Source organism: Herpailurus yagouaroundi, unplaced genomic scaffold (genome assembly GCF_014898765.1).
Source record: "Herpailurus yagouaroundi ecotype Mexico unplaced genomic scaffold, PumYag 206, whole genome shotgun sequence".
In the NCBI taxonomy this organism is placed as follows: domain Eukaryota; kingdom Metazoa; phylum Chordata; class Mammalia; order Carnivora; family Felidae; genus Herpailurus; species Herpailurus yagouaroundi.
In genome coordinates this window covers 5172863-5192351 of record NW_024412437.1, presented here as the reverse complement: position 1 = coordinate 5192351, position 19489 = coordinate 5172863, and the positions used below count along the sequence as shown (strand labels likewise).

The 19489-nt window shown below is 39.0% G+C and overlaps 1 protein-coding gene across 3 annotated transcripts in view; it reads left to right on the top strand.

The window, feature by feature from the left end:
• ABCA6 (ATP binding cassette subfamily A member 6) overlaps positions 1-19489 on the top strand; it is a 60823-nt gene that overhangs the window by 23553 nt on the left and 17781 nt on the right. For all 3 annotated transcript variants that reach the window (XM_040452217.1, XM_040452218.1, XM_040452219.1), the window contains 14 exons: positions 2277-2387; positions 2790-2965; positions 3177-3296; positions 3553-3691; positions 4483-4573; positions 5498-5637; positions 9557-9673; positions 10674-10857; positions 11246-11412; positions 13751-13884; positions 14651-14788; positions 17390-17497; positions 18407-18580; positions 19027-19140. In XM_040452217.1, coding sequence (XP_040308151.1) covers positions 2277-2387; positions 2790-2965; positions 3177-3296; positions 3553-3691; positions 4483-4573; positions 5498-5637; positions 9557-9673; positions 10674-10857; positions 11246-11412; positions 13751-13884; positions 14651-14788; positions 17390-17497; positions 18407-18580; positions 19027-19140 — 1913 coding nt within the window. The remainder of the gene's footprint in view (positions 1-2276; positions 2388-2789; positions 2966-3176; positions 3297-3552; positions 3692-4482; positions 4574-5497; positions 5638-9556; positions 9674-10673; positions 10858-11245; positions 11413-13750; positions 13885-14650; positions 14789-17389; positions 17498-18406; positions 18581-19026; positions 19141-19489) is intronic.

The window sequence follows — 19489 nt, the reverse complement described above, 5'->3', positions numbered from 1 at the left end:
TTCGCCAAGGATACATTGAAGTCTTTTTTAAATTTGTCATTTCAGTTTTCCAGCGTGCATTATGAACCACTTTTGTACTCGTCAATAACCATGAACGACTTTTTACAACATCTTCAAAAAAATTAAAAAATTAGAAGTGATGAAAATCACTGCGTAGAAACGCTATATGAAATCAACAGTTCCAGGGGCTCTTGGGGAAGTAATGGGGAGTTGCATGCTCTCAACCTTCTCCCCTCGCAGTTACTTCCTGTAGCAACTTTGGAACACCTTTGGGAACACGCTTTGAAGTCCTTACCCGCAGCCTGGCTTTCAGTGGCTAAATGGGATTCCCATGTGTGGACACCTCAATTGACTGACACTAGTGAATGAAATTTGGCTTGTTTCCAATTTTGTCCTTATCATAAAAAGAAAAAAAAAAAAACACTAGGGGGTAACTGAGTGGCTCAGCAGGGGCTCAGGTCCTGATCTCAGTTCCATGAGCCTCACATTGAACTCTATGCTGTCAGCTCAGAGTGGCTTTGGATCCTGTCTCCCTTTCTCTTTGCCCCTGCCCCACTCGCTTTCTCTTTCTCTGTCTCAAAAACAAATAAATTAACCTTAAAAAAACCCCACCATAATAAGCCTTCTTGTTTAATCATCGTGAGTATAATTGTGGATACAAATTTCTACACTTGATCTTAGCCAAAAGGCCAAGAAGCGATGTGGATACAAATTTCTAAAAGCAGATAACTCAAAGGGACTATATTTTTAAGATTTTTATGCATATTTCAGATCATTTCCCTCCAAGGTTATAAAAATGTATACACTTGTGGGAAGAAGCAATAATTAAAAGCAACAGCAGTAATAATAGGAACACTTAAAGTTAGATGACTTCCATGGAAACAATGATAAGTGAGTTACACTGACTTTTTCACTGAATCCTGTCAGATAAATAGTATCTCTCCCATTTTGCAGATGAGGAACTGAGGCTTGTATTTCTTTTTTTCCAGTTAATATGGGTCAGTTCCAGGATAGAGATCATCAGTTTTCTCTTACTTTTGAAAACGTCATTTTTTCCATTTATAAACAGTAAATGTAAAACTTGTTAATGTGCTTGTTTAGTTCTCCCATTATTATTTATTAATTAATTCATCTTTTTGATGAATTTAAAAGCCTGTTTCATTAATCTTTATTTTTTCTGTTTACTTTGGTCCATCTTAGGCTTCTTTTACATTCCATAGTCAGTGTGTCCTAAAGCAGTAACATATTATTTTAATTATTATATTTATCCCACTGGTGTTACTCTATTACTAACATATTACTTTAATTATTATAGTTCTCCAATACTAACATATTATTTTAATCATTAATAATTTTAATATCATGTGGCCAAGACTAATTTCTTACTATTCTTTCATTTTTCTTAATTATTGGAGCTTATTCCAATGATTTTTAGAATCTTTGAAACGAATTATAAGTGAGTGTTTTAATGGATTGGATTACAATAGGAAGAATTTTCGCTTTACATGTAATTATTATTCCTAGTACATTTAATGGTTGAGTAAAGTGAACCTCATAGTGTTTAGTTCATCCAAGGTCATCCAGATAGAAAATGAACGAACTGGAAGTCATCCCAGTTGTTAATTAATTTCAATAATGTCTGAAAGTAGGTCACAAATTTAACTGAAGGAACCTGATCTTTTAGACTTAATGTATTATAAAATTCTTAAGAATTTCATCCAACGACTTTCCAAAACAGAATGTGGTTTTCACTTGGTGGTAGAGAAAACAAACAAAAAATAATAATGGAAAGGATTCTTAGGTGAATGACTTTCTTCTACTGACCTGTAAGTGCAAAAGGTTTGTAATGAAAGAATAGAAAAATTTATAACAGGGGAAAATATAATTTTTGGTTGATATATTTTAAAAGGTAATTAATGTCATGAGAAATGTTTATCATTTAATATTTGAAATGTAGGCTAGAAAAGAATACAGAATATGATCAAAATCTGTATATATATTTACATGTTCACATATGCACATGCATATACAATGGAAGTAATTGTGTTCCAATGTTAATATTTGAAATTGTAATTAATTTGGTCTTCTTAGGTGGTTGTATGTATTTCCAAATACTGTACAGGAAGCATGTTATTTTAGCAGCCAGGAGAATATTGGATAAACTATTGAAAGACTTGAGAATATCCAACTAAAATTAATTTTTTGTTCTATGTTTAGAACCAAGCCCTTTCTAACGCCCTCTTATTTTTAATGTTAATATTCTATTCTAAAAACAGACTTACTCCTTGACATATATGAAGGGCAAATCACAGCAATTCTGGGTCATAATGGAGCTGGCAAATCTTCATTACTAAACATCCTTAATGGATCGTCTGTTCCAACAGAAGGTGAGCAAAAAGAAATTTCTCAAAGGCAATATGTGCAGTGATAGAATGAGGTCATATGTTGCCTTTCTTATTTTAAGGTTAAATTTGACTGTGTAAGAGCCAATACTGTTTGTTTATCTAACATTGCTTGCCAGACTCCATGATTTTGAATATATCTCATGTTTCCCAGGTTTTCGTGAAAAGCATTATCCTTATTTCATTGTTATGTGATAGTCCAGGGAAAATATAGACCACCCTGAACATATATTTATGTTAAGGTTAATCCAGAGTTGTTGATAACTTACAAAGTCATTATTTTAGATATTTGTGGACATAATGCCAATGTTTTCCTGTAGAAGATTTTAAGCATTAATAAACACTCTCTCTTCCCCATGTTAAATTATTTTTGACTTCTGTGTTTAGGATCAGTTACCATCTATAATAAAAATCCCTCTGAGACACAAGACTTGGAGGAAATCAGAAAGATGACTGGCGTGTGTCCTCAATTCAATGTTCAATTTGACATCCTCACGGTGAAGGAAAACCTCAGGCTGTTTGCTAAAATAAAAGGGATTCGGCCACAGGAGGTAGAACGAGAGGTAAAGGAGCATGCCTTGGATTAACAGGGTAAATTTGCCAAGCTAAATCCTGACCACAGAATTCCCCTCAGGGATTTACCTACCCGGTCAGGAGCAAAATTTAGGCAAAGAGGTCCTAGTAAAAAATACAGATCTACTGCTGTCGTAGACGGTTAAAATCGTATAGTCCGCATCATCTTGGATTTTAAGTGTTGTGTGTTTTCTTGTGTAGGTACAAAGGATTTTATTAGAATTGGACATACAAAACATTCAGGACAACCTCGCTGAACATTTAAGCGAAGGACAGAAAAGAAAGCTGACCTTTGGGATTGCCATTTTAGGAGATCCTCAAGTAAGTGTGGCGATGCGTGCCGTGGAATGTGGACTGAATATTAGTAAAAAGTCGGGGTCTCCTTTGACCCCTAAAAGTAGCAGAGGTGTCATTGTAATGTGTCAAGAGAGACTCCGCTGGTAAACTACGATTGCAAGCATTCTGGAACATAAACGCTGGGTAGTTATTATTATTTGCTGTTTACTGTTCCCCATGCTACCATGTGGAAATAGTTACCGCGGGAGAGAGAGATTTTATACGTTGTCATCCTCTGTAGATTTTGCTCTTAGATGAGCCAACTGCTGGGTTGGATCCCTTTTCAAGGCATCGAATGTGGAGCTTCCTCAAGGAGCACAAAGCAGGCCGTGTGATCCTCTTGAGTACCAATCTCATGGATGAGGCTGACATCCTGGCTGGTAATTGTTGGTGTTATCTCAGTATTACGATAAAGAATTGGGGAAATGTGTATCTCTAGGGCAAGCGTTGTGCTCCCGTGACCTCGGCGAACCTTCCGTGTCATGGCCGTCTGGGGTCTAATACCCTATAGAACTCCACACCAACTGGATTATGACTGCTCATGAAAAAAAACCGTGATTGTTTTAGCTTTCAATGAGTCTGAACGTTGAAATCAATATATGTGGGGTTGAGGGGCGCCTGGGTGGCGCAGTCGGTTAAGCGTCCGACTTCAGCCAGGTCACGATCTCGCGGTCCGTGAGTTCGAGCCCCGCGTCGGGCTCTGGGCTGATGGCTCGGAGCCTGGAGCCTGTTTCCGATTCTGTGTCTCCCTCTCTCTCTGCCCCTCCCCCGTTCATGCTCTGTCTCTCTCTGTCCCAAAAATAAATAAACGTTGAAAAAAAAAATTAAAAAAAAAAAAAAAAAAGATTTAAATAAAAAAATATATGTGGGGTTGAAACATATCCACTTATTGTTTGGCCTCCAGAATAGAAAATGGGCCAATGTAATTTCTGGGAATTTTTTTTTTTCAAGAATTATTGGAGGGCACAGACATAGACTAGAATTCAGAATCTCATTTTAAATGCATCAATTTTAATGGGTATTTCAAATTTTTAAAGGCGTATTCAATATATTCATTTCCTGTGGAACACTTTTCCTTTGGAAATCTGAGCTTTGGTTCCTCACCTGTATTTTCTAGTGAGGGAAAAAAATGACTCCCAACATCCTTTCTTTCTTGCTTCTTTTTAATCAGATAGAAAAGTGATCATGTCCAATGGGAAACTGAAGTGTGCAGGATCTTCTGTCTTTTTGAAGAGAAAATGGGGTCTTGGATATCACTTAAGGTAAAGACTTTGGGGGTAGATTGGATGTACGCATATCTATGTTTTCAACGCTGGTATATCAAAAAGGCAGACCATTATGAGGGCCAACTGTCCTTGTGCTCCGTATTTGCCAAACTAGTGACTAGTCCTCCCCGAATGTTTTTCCTGTCTCCTTGTATCTCCAGTAATGCTAATGATATGCAAAATTGCAAGATTATAAGCCCAGGCTGACAGCTCCCAGGAGGGCTGGGCCACTTTCCAGGTACCTGCTCTGTGCATCCTAAAGGCATCCTCAGCCTCTGTCTTCTTCCCACCCTCCACTTCCCCCCGGCTGATTCATACAATCCTGGAACATAGTTTCGTTCTTTCATTGGGCACAAAATGAAATAGTTTCAGAAGCTAGTATCAAACGTGGGAATAAATCTGGTGGCAGAGAGGAAGAGTACCGTGTCTAACCAGAAAGTGTGTCTAGGTAAAAAGAATTAAAAAAAAAAAAAAAAAAAAAAAAAACCCAAACCTAAAAACCTTATGCCCAAACAAAACACACACATAGGCCAAACCTCTCTGTCAGTCACTAATTCCCGATACCTGCACAGTCTGGTGTAGTAATTATTTTCCCTAAGCAATTCCTTCTGCCTAATGTTCTCACCTTCCTCTGCTTTTCTTCCTACTGGAAGTATAGTTTCAAGTACAGCATGTATTTGTTTGTCTATCTGTAGTTGTTCTGAATTTATACACCTTCTCTGTATAGGTCATAAGACTTGTCAAACTGATGGTATTATTATTATTATTACTTTTGTTGTGGTTATTATTATTTTACTCATTTCGTTTGTCCCCTAAAGCCAAGTAAAGCGGTACTCAAAGGCTAGGTATTCAATAAAAGCTCTTCTTTTGTGACAGCAGTAGAGAAAATACAAATCAATGATCTTTTCTTTTAAATATTAGTTTGTACAGAAATGAAATATGTGATCCAGAAAAAATAACATCCTTCATTAATCATTACATCCCTGATGCTAAATTAAAAACAGAAAACAAAGAAAAGCTTGTGTATACCTTGCCTGTGGAAAGGACAAATCAATTTCCAGGTAACTTTAGTACGATTATAGTGGAATGAAATTTGGGAACAAGTCTTTACCCCATTCTCACAGTTTTCATTATTTAAGTGGATTTGGATTTGGTTTCTCTGAAAAGCAGAACTCGAGATGAAGACTTTAGTGCAATATGTTTGGTGACTGATGTCTAGAAACACCAGCAGGAAATGGGACGTGAGAGAGGGAATGGAAGGAAGCTCGGGAAGTTTGCATTATTGAGTAGGTGTTTGCAATAAGAATGTGAGATATAATATCACTGGCATAAATAAATGAATCGACGAGCAAGGGGCTCGGAGTTATGTCACCAGAGGGGTGACAAAGCTGGGGTGTTTATTCACCGCTCCCTATCCTTCATCAGTGAAGGGTTGCTTCCAGGAGCATTACGTTTCTAACCCATATGGCTCGTGCTCAACATGAACTCAACATACTTCAGAGCCCAGAAAAAAATGCCATCAGACAGGTGTTAATAAGCAGATTTACTGCGTCTAAGTGAGTACAGAAGAGATAGGGGTGGGGCATCGGGGTGTCTGCTATAGATTCCCTTTTGTATTTTAATTTAACTGTGCATAGATTTACTTTGCAGGAAGAAAAAAACCCCGTAGTTTATTTGTTCCACAAAAGTGTTCCCCTTGGGTTCTGTGTGTTGGGTAGCAGTCCCAACCTAGGATTTGTTCCATAAGTAATTCTAATAATCGCTAACTCTTTCTGCAATGTTTACTGCGGGTCAGGCACTGTTCTACTAGTTTTGGACATATCAACTATTGAGTCCTCACAACTATTCTATGAGGTGGGTGCTAGAGTTTTCCCTGTCTTAACAATGAGGAGATATATCTCGGTCTTTTTTTATTTAAGCAGCTTCCCTTTTGTTTAAACATTTAGCTTATTAAAGGTTTAACTCTCTGCAGGGCTGATTTAAACAGACTCATTTGGGTGACTGGATCTTATTAAGCAAATACTCAGGAATTCAGATTTAGTCTCACCCCCCAGATAAGGCAGCTCTCTGTGTCCTTGTAGGAGCTGGAAGATGATGTTCTCACGTCCCCAGGCTGTACTATGTTATTCTGTTCTGGGACTAACGTCCAGTGAGATACAACTAACCTACCTTCTGTTTGGGTTGGGGAAGGAGAAGAGTGAGTTATGTGCTGACGCCACCATGAGAACATGTCACACCAGAGTCCCCGGCCTCTGCAAGTCCAATGGCACACATATGTCCTGTACAAAATATGGAAGAGATGGGGCGCCTGGGTGGCGCAGTCGGTTAAGAGGCCGACTTCAGCCAGGTCACGATCTCGCGGTCCGTGAGTTCGAGCCCCGCGTCGGGCTCTGGGCTGATGGCTCAGAGCCTGGAGCCTGTTTCCGATTCTGTGTCTCCCCTTCTCTCTGCCCCTCCCCTGTTCATGCTCTGTCTCTCTCTGTCCCAAAAATAAATAAACGTTGAAAAAAAAAGTTCAAAATATGGAAGAGATAAATAATACATATTAATTGGGAACTACTAAAGAAAAGACACTTCTCGAGGCACTAGCGATGCAGAATTAAATAAGACATAGGAGTCCCTACCCTCACAGAGCCTACATTCCATTGGATGGGGAGAAGTGGACACACACAATAAGACAAGCTATGTTACAATTTTATAATACAATAAGAAACAAGGCCACACGGGTTACAAAGATGACGAATGTCAGTCTGGGGTTTATACAGTGTCAGAAGTCCCAAAGAAGAAAATGATCAAAAGCATTCCAAGCAGAGGAGGGAAAGAGATGTTGGAGTGCAATGAGTGCAGGAGGACACTGGCAACTGGGGATGGGTAAGGTTGTAGGGGTAGATAGAGGCTCACTCATATAGAGCTTTAGAGGTTGTCATGTGGTGTTTGAATTTTATTTTAAATGCACTGAAAAACCACTGGAAGTCGTTAAATGGGGGATTGATGTGATGTGACTTATATTTTCATTCTCGGGCTATACAAGAGCACTCTGGATATAGAGGAAGAAGAGTAGACACTGGGAGACCAGCCATGTGACAGGTGAAAGATGATGATCATTGGGCTACCATGGTACTGGTTGAAAGACGGATAAAAGTCGGTGGATTTGAAACATACATATATTTTAAGTTTATTTACTTATTTATTTTGAGAGAGAGAGAGAAAGAGAGAGAGAGAGAGAGAGAGACACAGCATGAGCAGGACAGGGCCAGAGAGAGAGGGAGAGAGAGGATCCTAAACAGGCTTTGCACTATCAACGCTTGAACTTAGGAAGTGTGAGGCCATGACCTGAGCCAAGACCAAGAGTCAGGCACCCCTGAAACATATTTTGAGATAAAGTCAAAGAATCTGGATGTTGGCCAGTCTGTGGAGCATGAGGAAAAGTGAAAAATCCAACGGGACTTCTAGAATTTTGGTTTGAATCACCAGGTGGAAGGTGGTGTCATTTATTGTAAAATGAGGAGAGAGACAGTTGGATAGGATGAGAAGGAGGAATTGACGTTCTGTTGTAGCAAGTTTGCTTTGAGATGCTTTTAGACTTCAAAGGGGAGAGGTCAAGTGACTATACATTTGATTATAGGATATTGGACATCAGAGAACACTCAAAGTAAGAATTGAACTTGGGAATCATTAGCATACAGATGGATTTAATGCAAAGGGATTGGATTTGAGTGTATGGAAAGAGAAGGTGACCTTGGACTGAGCCCTCAGGACAAAGTAGAAGAAGAGTCAGAGAATGGTGGAAATCAAGAGCCCCCCCCCCATGAACTTGAAGGAAAAACAAAAGAATATGTACATTTTTACTAACTCAAAGGGAACAACGTTTGTAGAAAGAGGAAGTAGTCAACAGCTGTAAATGTCACTGAGCTGGACCAAGACAGAGACAGAGAAAGAGATGGAGCAGGGAGAGTTAAAAGAAATTTTTAACAAAGCTTTTGTCCATTGACTTTAAAACGTGCAGGGGCGCCTGGGTGGCGCAGTCGGTTAAGCGTCCGACTTCAGCCAGGTCACAATCTCGTGGTCCGTGAGTTCGAGCCCCGCGTCAGGCTCTGGGCTGATGGCTCAGAGCCTGGAGCCTGTTTCCGATTCTGTGTCTCCCCCTCTCTCTGCTCCTCCCCCGTTCATGCTCTGTCTCTCTCTGTTCCAAAAATAAATAAACGTTGAAAAAAAAATTAAAAAAAAAAAAAAAAAACGTGGAGTCACTGATGGCCTGGAAAGAACAGCTTCTGTGGAAGGATAGGGGTAGCATTTGGATTTGAGGAGTTCAGTTCAATAGGATGTGACAAATTGAAGGTGGTAGAGTAGACAAATCTTTGAGCCATGGGTACACGTGTGTGGTGGGGGTGGGGGAGTGGGAAGGAGATTAGGTTTTTGTTGTTGTTGTTACTTGTCTTTATTTACTGGATGACTTTACAGCATTATGCTTGCTGTTTGAGATGGCCCAGTAGATGTAGGAGAAATTGATGATACAGGCCAGAGAAGGGGGGACGATTGCTTTAGGAAGTCTTCAAGATGCCCGAATGGGATGGAATTGGGAACACAAGTCAAAGAGGTAGCCTTGGTGGGAACAGCTATACGTCTTCCACCCATACAGAATGAAGACCCAGAATATGGGTAGAAATACACATTGATTTGTGGTGTAGAGGGGAGAAGATAATGTTCTTTCTGATTGCTCGTATTTCTTCAAAGTTTTCTGGAATTCATGAGCTGAGAATAGAAGGTAGAGTACAGATGGTTTGAGGATAGAGGGGAAAGTTCCGACATACTCATTTCAGAGAACATTCTAATAAAATGTTGCTTTTGCTTACTGTGATAATCCAAAGACATATATTTTCTGAACAACATTCTGGATCATCTCCTAAATAAGCATTAGTTTACTGGGTTTTGTTATCAATGTGGTATTTAAAATGTATCTATTCCCATCTGTTGCCTTAGACCTTTTCAGGGATCTTGATAAGTGTTCTGACCAGGGTGTGATGAGTTATGACGTTTCCACATCAACTCTGAGTGACGTCTTCATGAAACTGGAAGGAAAACCAACTATCGAACAAGGTAGATTCATTGTATAAATAACAGAAACTCAGTTTCCAAATAATCATGTATTCATTTAGTATTTGATAATGTCTTATGCATGATTTATACTAAAGAATGTGAATAATTCCACATTTGACTCTGCTGTTTGGGAAAGGCTGTCATTATTTTCTAACATCATTACTAGGACTGAACACGGCTCCCTTCTTGGAATATACCAAATTTCCCTTTGCGGACAACTTGCTCCCCATGTCAGCAGTTTTCCCCCATCCCCCAGATGCTCGCTGCTTCTTGGATATGTTGAGGATGTGAAAGTGTCTTGACCAAGGTCATGAAGTCTGAGCAGATGTCTCCCCAAAATTGTCCTTAGCTTGTCCGTGTACAGAATTCCACCAAGGTCTTAATGGGGAAAAAGCTAGGATCATCTTCTATGTATGTTGATGGGTGATAATAATAAAAGCAGTCATTTATGGAGATGCTATGCCTGAAAATTGGATCAATGTATGGATATAGTGCATTAGCTTTCTACAATAGCCTTTCCCAAAAAAATGCGATTGGCATCATTTTACATAGGAGAAAACTACACCTAATAATGATACTTATAAGTCATGTGTTTGGGAATCAGGTCCACGTCTGGTGGTTTCAGAGCCGGTGATCTTTTGCCTCCATTTCAAAATTATTGACAGCTTATTAGCCAACATGTAGGCATCAATGATTGGTTATTTCTATGGAGAATATTTCTTGAAATCCCTCAGAATATTGTTACATACGGAACCTTCTATGCCTTATCAAAGGCTTGGCATAATGAGGTCACCCTTTACCGAATGTTTTTTTGGGTATGAATTTAGTTATATTTTATCACTCAGTTCATTGAATGTGGATGTCATAAATATAATTCGTTTCTTATATTGTTTCCTTTGTAACTATCATAAAACAATTTTTAATGTTACTAAAAAGAGAAAACTGTGATGCCCAAGGATGGCATTAGTAATGTGTTGTGTGTGTGTGTGCGTGCGTGTAGATTTTGAACAAGCAGAGGTGATAAGAGACACAGAAAGCCTACATGACATAGAGCCAGCTTGGTCTTCTCTCCCTGAAACGCGGAAGAATATGAGCGACTTGGGCCTCTGGAAAATGCAGATATGCGCAATAGCACGGCTCCGTTTCTTGAAGTTAAAACATGGAAAGAAAGAGCTTTTGACCTTGTGAGTATCAGAATACCGCAGTTTTGTTAGTGAGTTTCAAGAGAGGGTTGAGTCAGAAGACAATTTAAAACTAGAACATGGTACCCAACATTCCTGCCAGAAAATGGATAAATACAACATTTCATTTTACTGACAGCAGTAGAAATGCCTGCATGGCAGCACTTGATTGGCCTTATACATAGGTCTGTTTAATTTTTTATGGTTTGACAGCCTGGTGTTTATACAGCAACACCTTTTTGTGCTGTGTGGCATGCTAAGGTCTGACTTTCAAAATTTTAGCAGCCGTAATCATGGCTGGCATAGAGTTGGCACCCAACAAATATTTGTGGAATGTCTGGCGGCAAATTAAATTGCTACAGATACATGGTTATTTTTTCTTTATTGGTAGACTCTTGGTATTTGGAATTGCAGTGTTCCCTCTGGTTGTGGAAAAGATACTTTATGCCATATTATTTCAAAAGAGTGATTGGGAATTTAAACCTGAGCTGTATTTCCTCTCTCCTGGACAACCCCCCGAAGACCCTCGTACCAGCTTGTTGATCATCAATAACACAGGTGAAGAGAAACACAAGACTTTAATCCAGAACTGAGTTATTTTTATGGAGAGGGGAAAAAAACCAAATCGTAAGACAAGAAAATGTGCATTTAGACTTCATTTATAGAAAACAGCTGAGGAACTATGCATATTTGCTCTGACATTGGAGATGATAGTGATGGTGGGATAAGACAGAAAGAATGTGGGTCACTAGTTAACCTAGTTCAAGAAGAACTACCTATCTCCCCGACTACCCCAAGCTATTATGTGAGAGGGAAATAAATTTATGTATTGATTGAACCACTCTATTTGAAATCTCTTCGTTGCCGCAGCCTAACCTGTTCCATAAATATTATACACACTGATTGACATGAAAAGAAACACTTTTATACCCTATGCCCCTCCAATAGGATCTAGGAAGATTCCTGAAGATGGCTTGGTACCCAGGCTCTTATTTTTTCTAAATTATGGGTAATTGGTTTTGTCTAACTTCTTATTTAACTTTGAGGAAGTTTTTGTTTCTGCCTAAGATGTCAAACACACACACACACACACACACACACACACACACACACACACACACATTCAGCATAGGAGTCCTCTCTTGATGAGTAACCCAGTCCATCCCAATATTCATATATATCTGTGACCTGGGGTTATAGGTTCTCCTCTTTAAACAAAGGTGGCCTTTTAATTTCTATTTCTCATTCTCTTTTCAATTTTGGTTTTAGAAAGTAAAATTTATTCACTCTGCTACCTTAAAATGGGAAGTCTTGCTACTGGTGTATATTTTATTTCTAAGATCCAGAAATTTTCAGGCTATGACTGCCAGCCTATTCATTTTTGTCTTTCTGCCTATTGTTATCTCATGTGTAAAGCTTCCTCTCCAGTTGTTGTTCTAAGAGCAATATACTTGGATTAACTTGTTTTATTTTCCTTCCCTGGACTCAGTTGTGAGGTGTTTTGTGATTTAAGTTTGAGGCTTCTATGCCGTCTTGTTCCTCTTTTCTCAAAATATGATGCTTCTTGGTAAGATGTTCATCTTTAAATCAAAGAGGCCCTGTTTGCCTAAGTGAATGTGGGTAACCGTTAAGGTTTCCTTCCTCAGGTGACTGTGGAAATGGAGTGTCACACTCTCAGGATGCATGGAAAGCTTATTTTCTATGTACACGTTTCCTTTCCCACCTGGTGGGAATCCTAATTCATCTGGGGCTTGACCCAGATGAATTTTCTGATCCCAGAACCCCTTCTGAGTCCCAGTGTGAACTCCATTTTGAAGTCCAAATGAGCAAAAAACGAGAGTCCCCCCTTGTTTCTTTTTCCATTCCATCCTGTCCTTTTAATTGTCTGGAGTTACTTTCAATCTTGCCCTGCGGTTTTCCCCAAATAGTATCTCTTAACAAGTAAATCTGGGGACTTGTCTCCTAGGGACAGCTGTTCCATGTGGAACATGGGAGAGGACTGTGGGCACTTTGTTTCAGGTGGGGTTGACCGGTTAATGAGCATGACTGTGGCTTCAGAGACCACTTTGCCCCCTTGAACTTGTCCACTCTGAGTTTAGATATCCTGGAAATTGGTGTTTCCTTTCTAGTGGAAATAGGCTGTGGGTTTTTCTCTGTCAAACAAATCTCATCTGCTTTCTTCTTTAGGGGCATATCAAAAACTTTGGTCTGATAGTGGCACTCTTTTCATTTCTGACATATATATATTATATATATATATATATATACACACACACACATATATATAATTTTATTTTTATTTATTTATTAAAAGCATATTAACATATTTTATATTTATACATATTTAATATATATTAATATATTATATAAAATAGATCTTAATTTACATAATTTAAAATATAATATGTACTCCTGAAATATATAATATATATAGGTAATAGATATGTACATAAAATATACGTATATGTTAACATACACATAGTATATATTTACTTTTCTGTTTTTTGAAGAATAAGGCAGAGAGGGAAGTATTATTATTATTATTATTATTATTATTGGCCATTTTAGGCTGGCTCATCTGAAGTACTGATTGTATTTCCACAAATTATTGAGTTCAAGTATATTTTTTGTAGCCAAGAGTCATAAAATAATCTTGTTTTAATAGTTACATGTTAACTCGCCCTAAAAAGAATTGTAAAGCTAAGTCATCGCAGCACAAGATTTGATAAATAGGAAATGGTAGAGTGGGCTAATCTCATTATCGTGATGCCCAAAGAGACATGACTTTGCATAATGTTGTGTACGTATTGACTTTAAATTGTGTTGTGGTTTATTTGAAAGACTTGACATGTATGTTCTTGCGTTCTGTGGGCTTCTGTTATTGATTTCATACTAGAGTCAAACATTGAAGATTTTATACAGTCACTGAAGCATCAGAATATACTTTTGGAAGTAGATGACTTTGCAAACAGAAATGGCACTGGTGACCTGTCATACAACGGAGCTATCATAGTTTCTGGTAAACAAAAGGTATGTTTGCTTCTTGTCTCTTGCTTTTACTTTTATGAAAAAAAAAGACAAAAACGAAGCGCTACATTTTTAACTGTTTTAAAAACGGCATCAACCCAGCTAGTACACTCAACTTGATTTAAAAGCATTTGGGGATCATTACTGAATAAACTGTGAAATGTAAGTGAGCTTTTGTAAAACATTTCCTATCTTAACTTTGGAATTAGATGATTTCTACATATGAAAGTAGCTAAATGTAATTGCATTATTCGGATTCAATAAAATGTTAGACCTTGTAATTACCAACCATGACTTTAAGGAATCCTATTCAATGGCTAACTACCCTAAAGATGTTTTCATGTACAGTTGACCCTTAAACAACATGGGTGTTAGGGGCGCCAAGCCCCTGCACAATCAAATATCCATGTATAACTTTTGACTCCCTAAAAATTTATCTCCTTAGAGCCTACTGTTGACCAGAGCCTAACTGATAAGATAAACAGTCGATTAGCACATACTTTGTGTGTTCTATGTATTATATACTGTGTTCTTGCAATAAGGTAAGCTAGAGAAAAGACAATGTTACTCAGAAAGTCATAAGGGAGAGAAAACACACTCACACTACTGTATTATATTTATCGGAAAAAAATTCTCGTGTAAGTGAACTGTGTAGGGTAAACCCGTGTCGTTCAAGGGTCAACCGTATTGAGAATATTAATATGAAAGCGTTTTTGTTGTTCTTTAGTGATTTGGAATTAGCGTTACTTTGTCTTTGTTTTATTCAAAGGATTATAGATTTTCAGTTGTGTGCAATACCTTGAGGCTGCACTGTTTTCCTATTCTCGTGAATATTGTTAGCAACGGACTACTTCGAATGTTTAATTCTACACAAAATATTCGAATTGAGAGAAGCCCATATCCTTTTGTAAGTATTGGATTTACTCATTCTGAACAATTAGGAATTTGGCAAGCAACCAGTGTGTTCCCTCTTTAGCTTTTAGATATTCATAATTGATTGTTAATCCTAAGGTGGTTTTTTTTTTTGTCCTAACATTTTAAACATCGTATCTAACAAAATAACAATTTGTTTTCTTGTTATTATCAGGGAGTGCTCATGGGGGAACTTTTCAAGACTTTGTCATAGTCTAGAGAATCTCCTGCAAAGATACAGATGTGATCGCAGAAGTGTATTGGAGAGAGTGTGAGTGAGGGTGTGTGTGTGTGTGTGTGTGTGTGTGTACGCTAAATCGGAAATCAAGAACACTTGTAAAACAGCTTTAGAATCTTGCAAATCTCATATAATTTGTTGGTGGACCCCCATTGACTAAATGGATAGTAGATGGATCTGAAGGAGAATCAGCCAGTTCTTGGGCTATCTGCCTCCTGATTAATTCCTTCATCAACCCGTAGTTGCTCTGCATCCCAGGGGTATCTGATGTGCACAGGCTACATTTCCGCGGCTCCTTGTCAGCTGGCTATAGCCTGGATTTGGACAATAGGAAGCAGTAGTGGGAGAGCAAGAGGACCCTGCAGCAGGGGGTCCAGTCTCCAGTCACATTGCTTCCTTCCTTTGCCCCTCCAGCCCAGAAGTGACGGTGTCTTCTTGCTTTATCATCCTTATTGGCTTCTCTGCTCTGTCTACTCATGTAACCATGATTGTTTTCTTTCTAAGTACTGAAGGTGGAAATGGTTTTCTGGTCAGACTTTGATACTCAAGAGGGATCTCTTAAGAGCTGACTCAAACTATTTCAAGCCAGGAGACTGGAAGCACAAAAAACAGGATTCGAAATGGAGCCACCGATCAGTTGGTTAAACATCTGACTCTTGATTTCGCCTCAGGTCATGATCTCACAGTTGTAAGATCGAGCCCCGGGTGCTCTGGACGTGGAGCCTGCTTGAGATTCTCTCTCTCCCTCTCTCTCTGCCCATCCCCCAACCGCTTCTGCTCTTTATCTCTCTCTCTCTCAAAAAAAAAAAAAATGGAGCCATCAAAAGGGGAAGCCCATTTTGTGACAAAGGGGTTGAATTCAGTTTTGGCTTCTCTGCGTTAGTGGTGCTGGGGGTACGTGCAAAGAGAAGATGGACACGATATACTTGAGAGGCCAGCAATGGACACATGCATCTATGAGTGAAGCCACCACTAACTGTGAGAGCCAGCACAGTGCAAGAGTAGGGTGGTCTGAAGGGAACACTCCAGAAAGTAGAATCAACTGGCAGTAGAAAGAGATAGATGTTATCCCCTCTTGATCTTTTAGTTTCTAAATGTCATTACTTGTTTATTCAGGATCAGAATAGACAAGGCCCCAAGGTTCCTCTCCTAGGCCTCCCCAGCGGCACATACCTTTCTTCTCTCGGCCGTTCTTATGAAAACAGTGAGGCATTTTCCCACCTGGTGAAATATTTGAACGGATGGGCAAAGCCCCTCAAGCCTTAAGTAAAGTGGAGAGTGGTAGAATTATTTTGAGTTAGCCTACCGTACTGCTGAACTGTCATTATACCCAAGAGGCAGGCCTGTACCCTGCCTGAGCATAGACCCAGCCCCGGGCAGACACTGGTTTGGGGACAGTGACTCAAAGTTCATCTCCTGGCCCACTGGCTTGGTGGCACGAAGGGCCATCTTCATCTTCAGAATACATCTGACTAGACGCTGGTGTCTTCACACATCTATCACCGGGTTTGCTGAGAAAGACGTGTGACTCAGAACGGAATAATCTGTGTTTCTAGGATCGTAATTCCCAAATGATTATTTTTGGTATCGTGGCCAAACCACATAACATAAAACTCGTCTTCTTAGCCATGTTTAAGTGTATATAGTTCAGTAGTGTTAAGTCTATTTACATTATTGTGAACCAGATCTCCAGAACTTCTTCGTCTTGCAGAACTAAAACTTCATCCCCATCAAACAAGAGCAGCCCATTTTCCCCTTCCCCCAGGCCCTGCTAATCATCGTCCTCCTTTCTGTTTCTATTAATTTATTGCTACTTTTGATACCTGATATAAGGACAATCATGTAGCATTTAGTTTTTCATGACTGGCTTATTCCCCTTAGAGTAATGCCCTCAAAATTCATCCATGTTGTAACATGTGACAAGATGCCCTTCCTTTTAAAGGCTGGATAATATTCCACTGTATGTATATACACCCCACAGTGTTTATTCCTTCTTCTGTTTGATGGACATTTGGGTTACTTCCACGTCTTGGCTACTATGGATAGTGTTGCTATGAACATGTGTGGGCAGATCTCTCTTGGAGACCCTGCTTTCATTCTTTTCCATGTACACCCTGACGTGGGTCCCGAGTTATATTTTGCTTCTTGTTTTCTTCTAGAAGGTGAAGCCTCACATTAAATGATCGGACATCGTTTCCCCTCCCACCTTCATGCATAGATGTTGCTGAACTAGGCATACACTTTTATTTTGATTTTCTAAGACTTCGAAAAGCGTATTCTGGATGATAATTAGCGTTTGTTCCTTTCTTTTTTTTTTAAAACATTCGCCATTTTAAAGTGCCTTTTTTACATTTGCAGAATTACGTGTTATTCTGGATTGGGCTGCCAGAAGGTTCCATGTTCTTATTTTGGGTGGTGTGCAGCATGTCCCCTTACATCTCCATGAGCAGTGTCAGCGATTACAAAGTAAGAAAGGGGGGTGAGGGGAACTGCGGGGACTTCAGAAATTGTGTTCTAAATGGTGTGTGTTCAAAATGTTTCCCTGTGAGGAAAACATATAAACATGCATTTAATTTAGATAGTATAGTTAAGCGTTATGTCTATCAAGTCAGAAAGTTTAGTTCCAAAACACAAAGTGTCTTTTACTTCAAAATTTCAGGAAAAATGCAATAATTTTACAGGGACTCAAATTAATGTAAACTTTCAAAGGGGATTATTATACAGCTTTCGACTGCGTTATTTCCCAAGGAAAAGAAAGAAATCGTTGATATTCACGCTGAGGACCAGATTGAACACTTACGTCCCCTTTCTACTGTGATAGACACAGATATCTCTTTGAGACCCTGCTTTCAATTCTTTTTGGTGTAGACCCTGAAGTGGGCCCTGAATTATATTTGACTTTATATTTTACAAAGATAAAATTTGTGGTTGTATTTGTATTTGTTCCTGTCTGTGATCCAAAGCAAAACAGTTAAATCAGATTTAGCCAATGGGACAGATGAACTTTGAATCACCATCCCTATTCTGAGCCTGGAACTCCCAGAACATACTTGGGTAATGGGTATTGTCCTTCAGGTCACAGAACAATATCTCTCTTGAAGGAGGCCTATGCCTTGATCAGTATGAGATCTGCTTTTCTATTCATTAGGCATGTGTTAAAGTGGGAATGTAACCTATAAAATAAAACATGTTTTCACAATGGCCGCCATTATGGAATTGGCTCTTTAGACCTCGGGTTCTAAATAGTATGTGCATAATTAAATTATTAGAAGATCTACAATGACTTGATTCCATTTATCTTTAAAATCTCCCCCAGTGTGTTTGTTTTGGATTTAGATTTCAACTGAATCTGTGTATCTCCTGTTTTCTCATCAGAGGAGAGCTAAGTCCCAGCTATGGATCTCTGGTCTCTACCCTTCTGCCTACTGGTGTGGGCAGGCACTGGTGGATATTAGCCTCTTCGTTTTTCTTCTCCTTTCAATGTATTTAATTTTCTACCTCGCAAACATAACGAGCATTTATATCACAAGTCGAATTGTGTTTGCCCTGGTAAGTGACACACCATATAGACAATATCTTATAAGTTATAACGCTTGATATTTTCTATAAGGAAGACATACGCATTTTCATTTTGTCATCAACTAAAACCAAAAAAAAAATTCAAAGTGCATGTGCAATAAGACATTTTAAAAGATTTGTAATTTGGGGCGCCTGGGTGGCGCAGTCGGTTAAGCGTCCGACTTCAGCCAGGTCACGATCTCGCGGTCCGGGAGTTCGAGCCCTGCGTCAGGCTCTGGGCTGATGGCTCAGAGCCTGGAGCCTGTTTCTGATTCTGTGTCTCCCTCTCTCTCTGCCCCTCCCCCGTTCATGCTCTGTCTCTCTCTGTCCCAAAAATAAATAAACGTTGAAAAAAAAAATTAAAAGATTTGTAATTTAATTTTTCCCTCGGTTAATACTTCAGGGTTTGACCCTGATACTGTTTGTATTATCTTCAGGCTGTGATTACGCTTGGTTATGCAGCTTCGCTGGTCTTCTTGACGTATGTGATATCATTTATTTTTCGCAAGAGGAGAAAAAATAGTGGCCTTTGGTCATTTTGCTTCTTTATCGTAAGTACACGTACAAACCTATTGATAGAGAGACAGTTATTTTTTAAACTTTCACTGTCACGTTAGATATGGTCACCTTTGCCTTGAGAAATGGGAAAAAAGTAATACCTTTCAATTACACTGTAGAAAGGAGAGGAAATGTTACATGTTTCCGAGTCAGTGACCTTCCTGAAGAAGTCACGTACAACCCTTTGACTAGCGTTTCTGGAGAACCTTACAGAAGACCGGAAGTGCAAGGTGCTACTATTGAGTTTATGGGTTCTTCAGAATACAGGGCTTCCTGGTGACATTAGAACAAAAAATGGCTTTATAACATTTGTCAGCAGAAATGGACTGTACTGTCAAATGT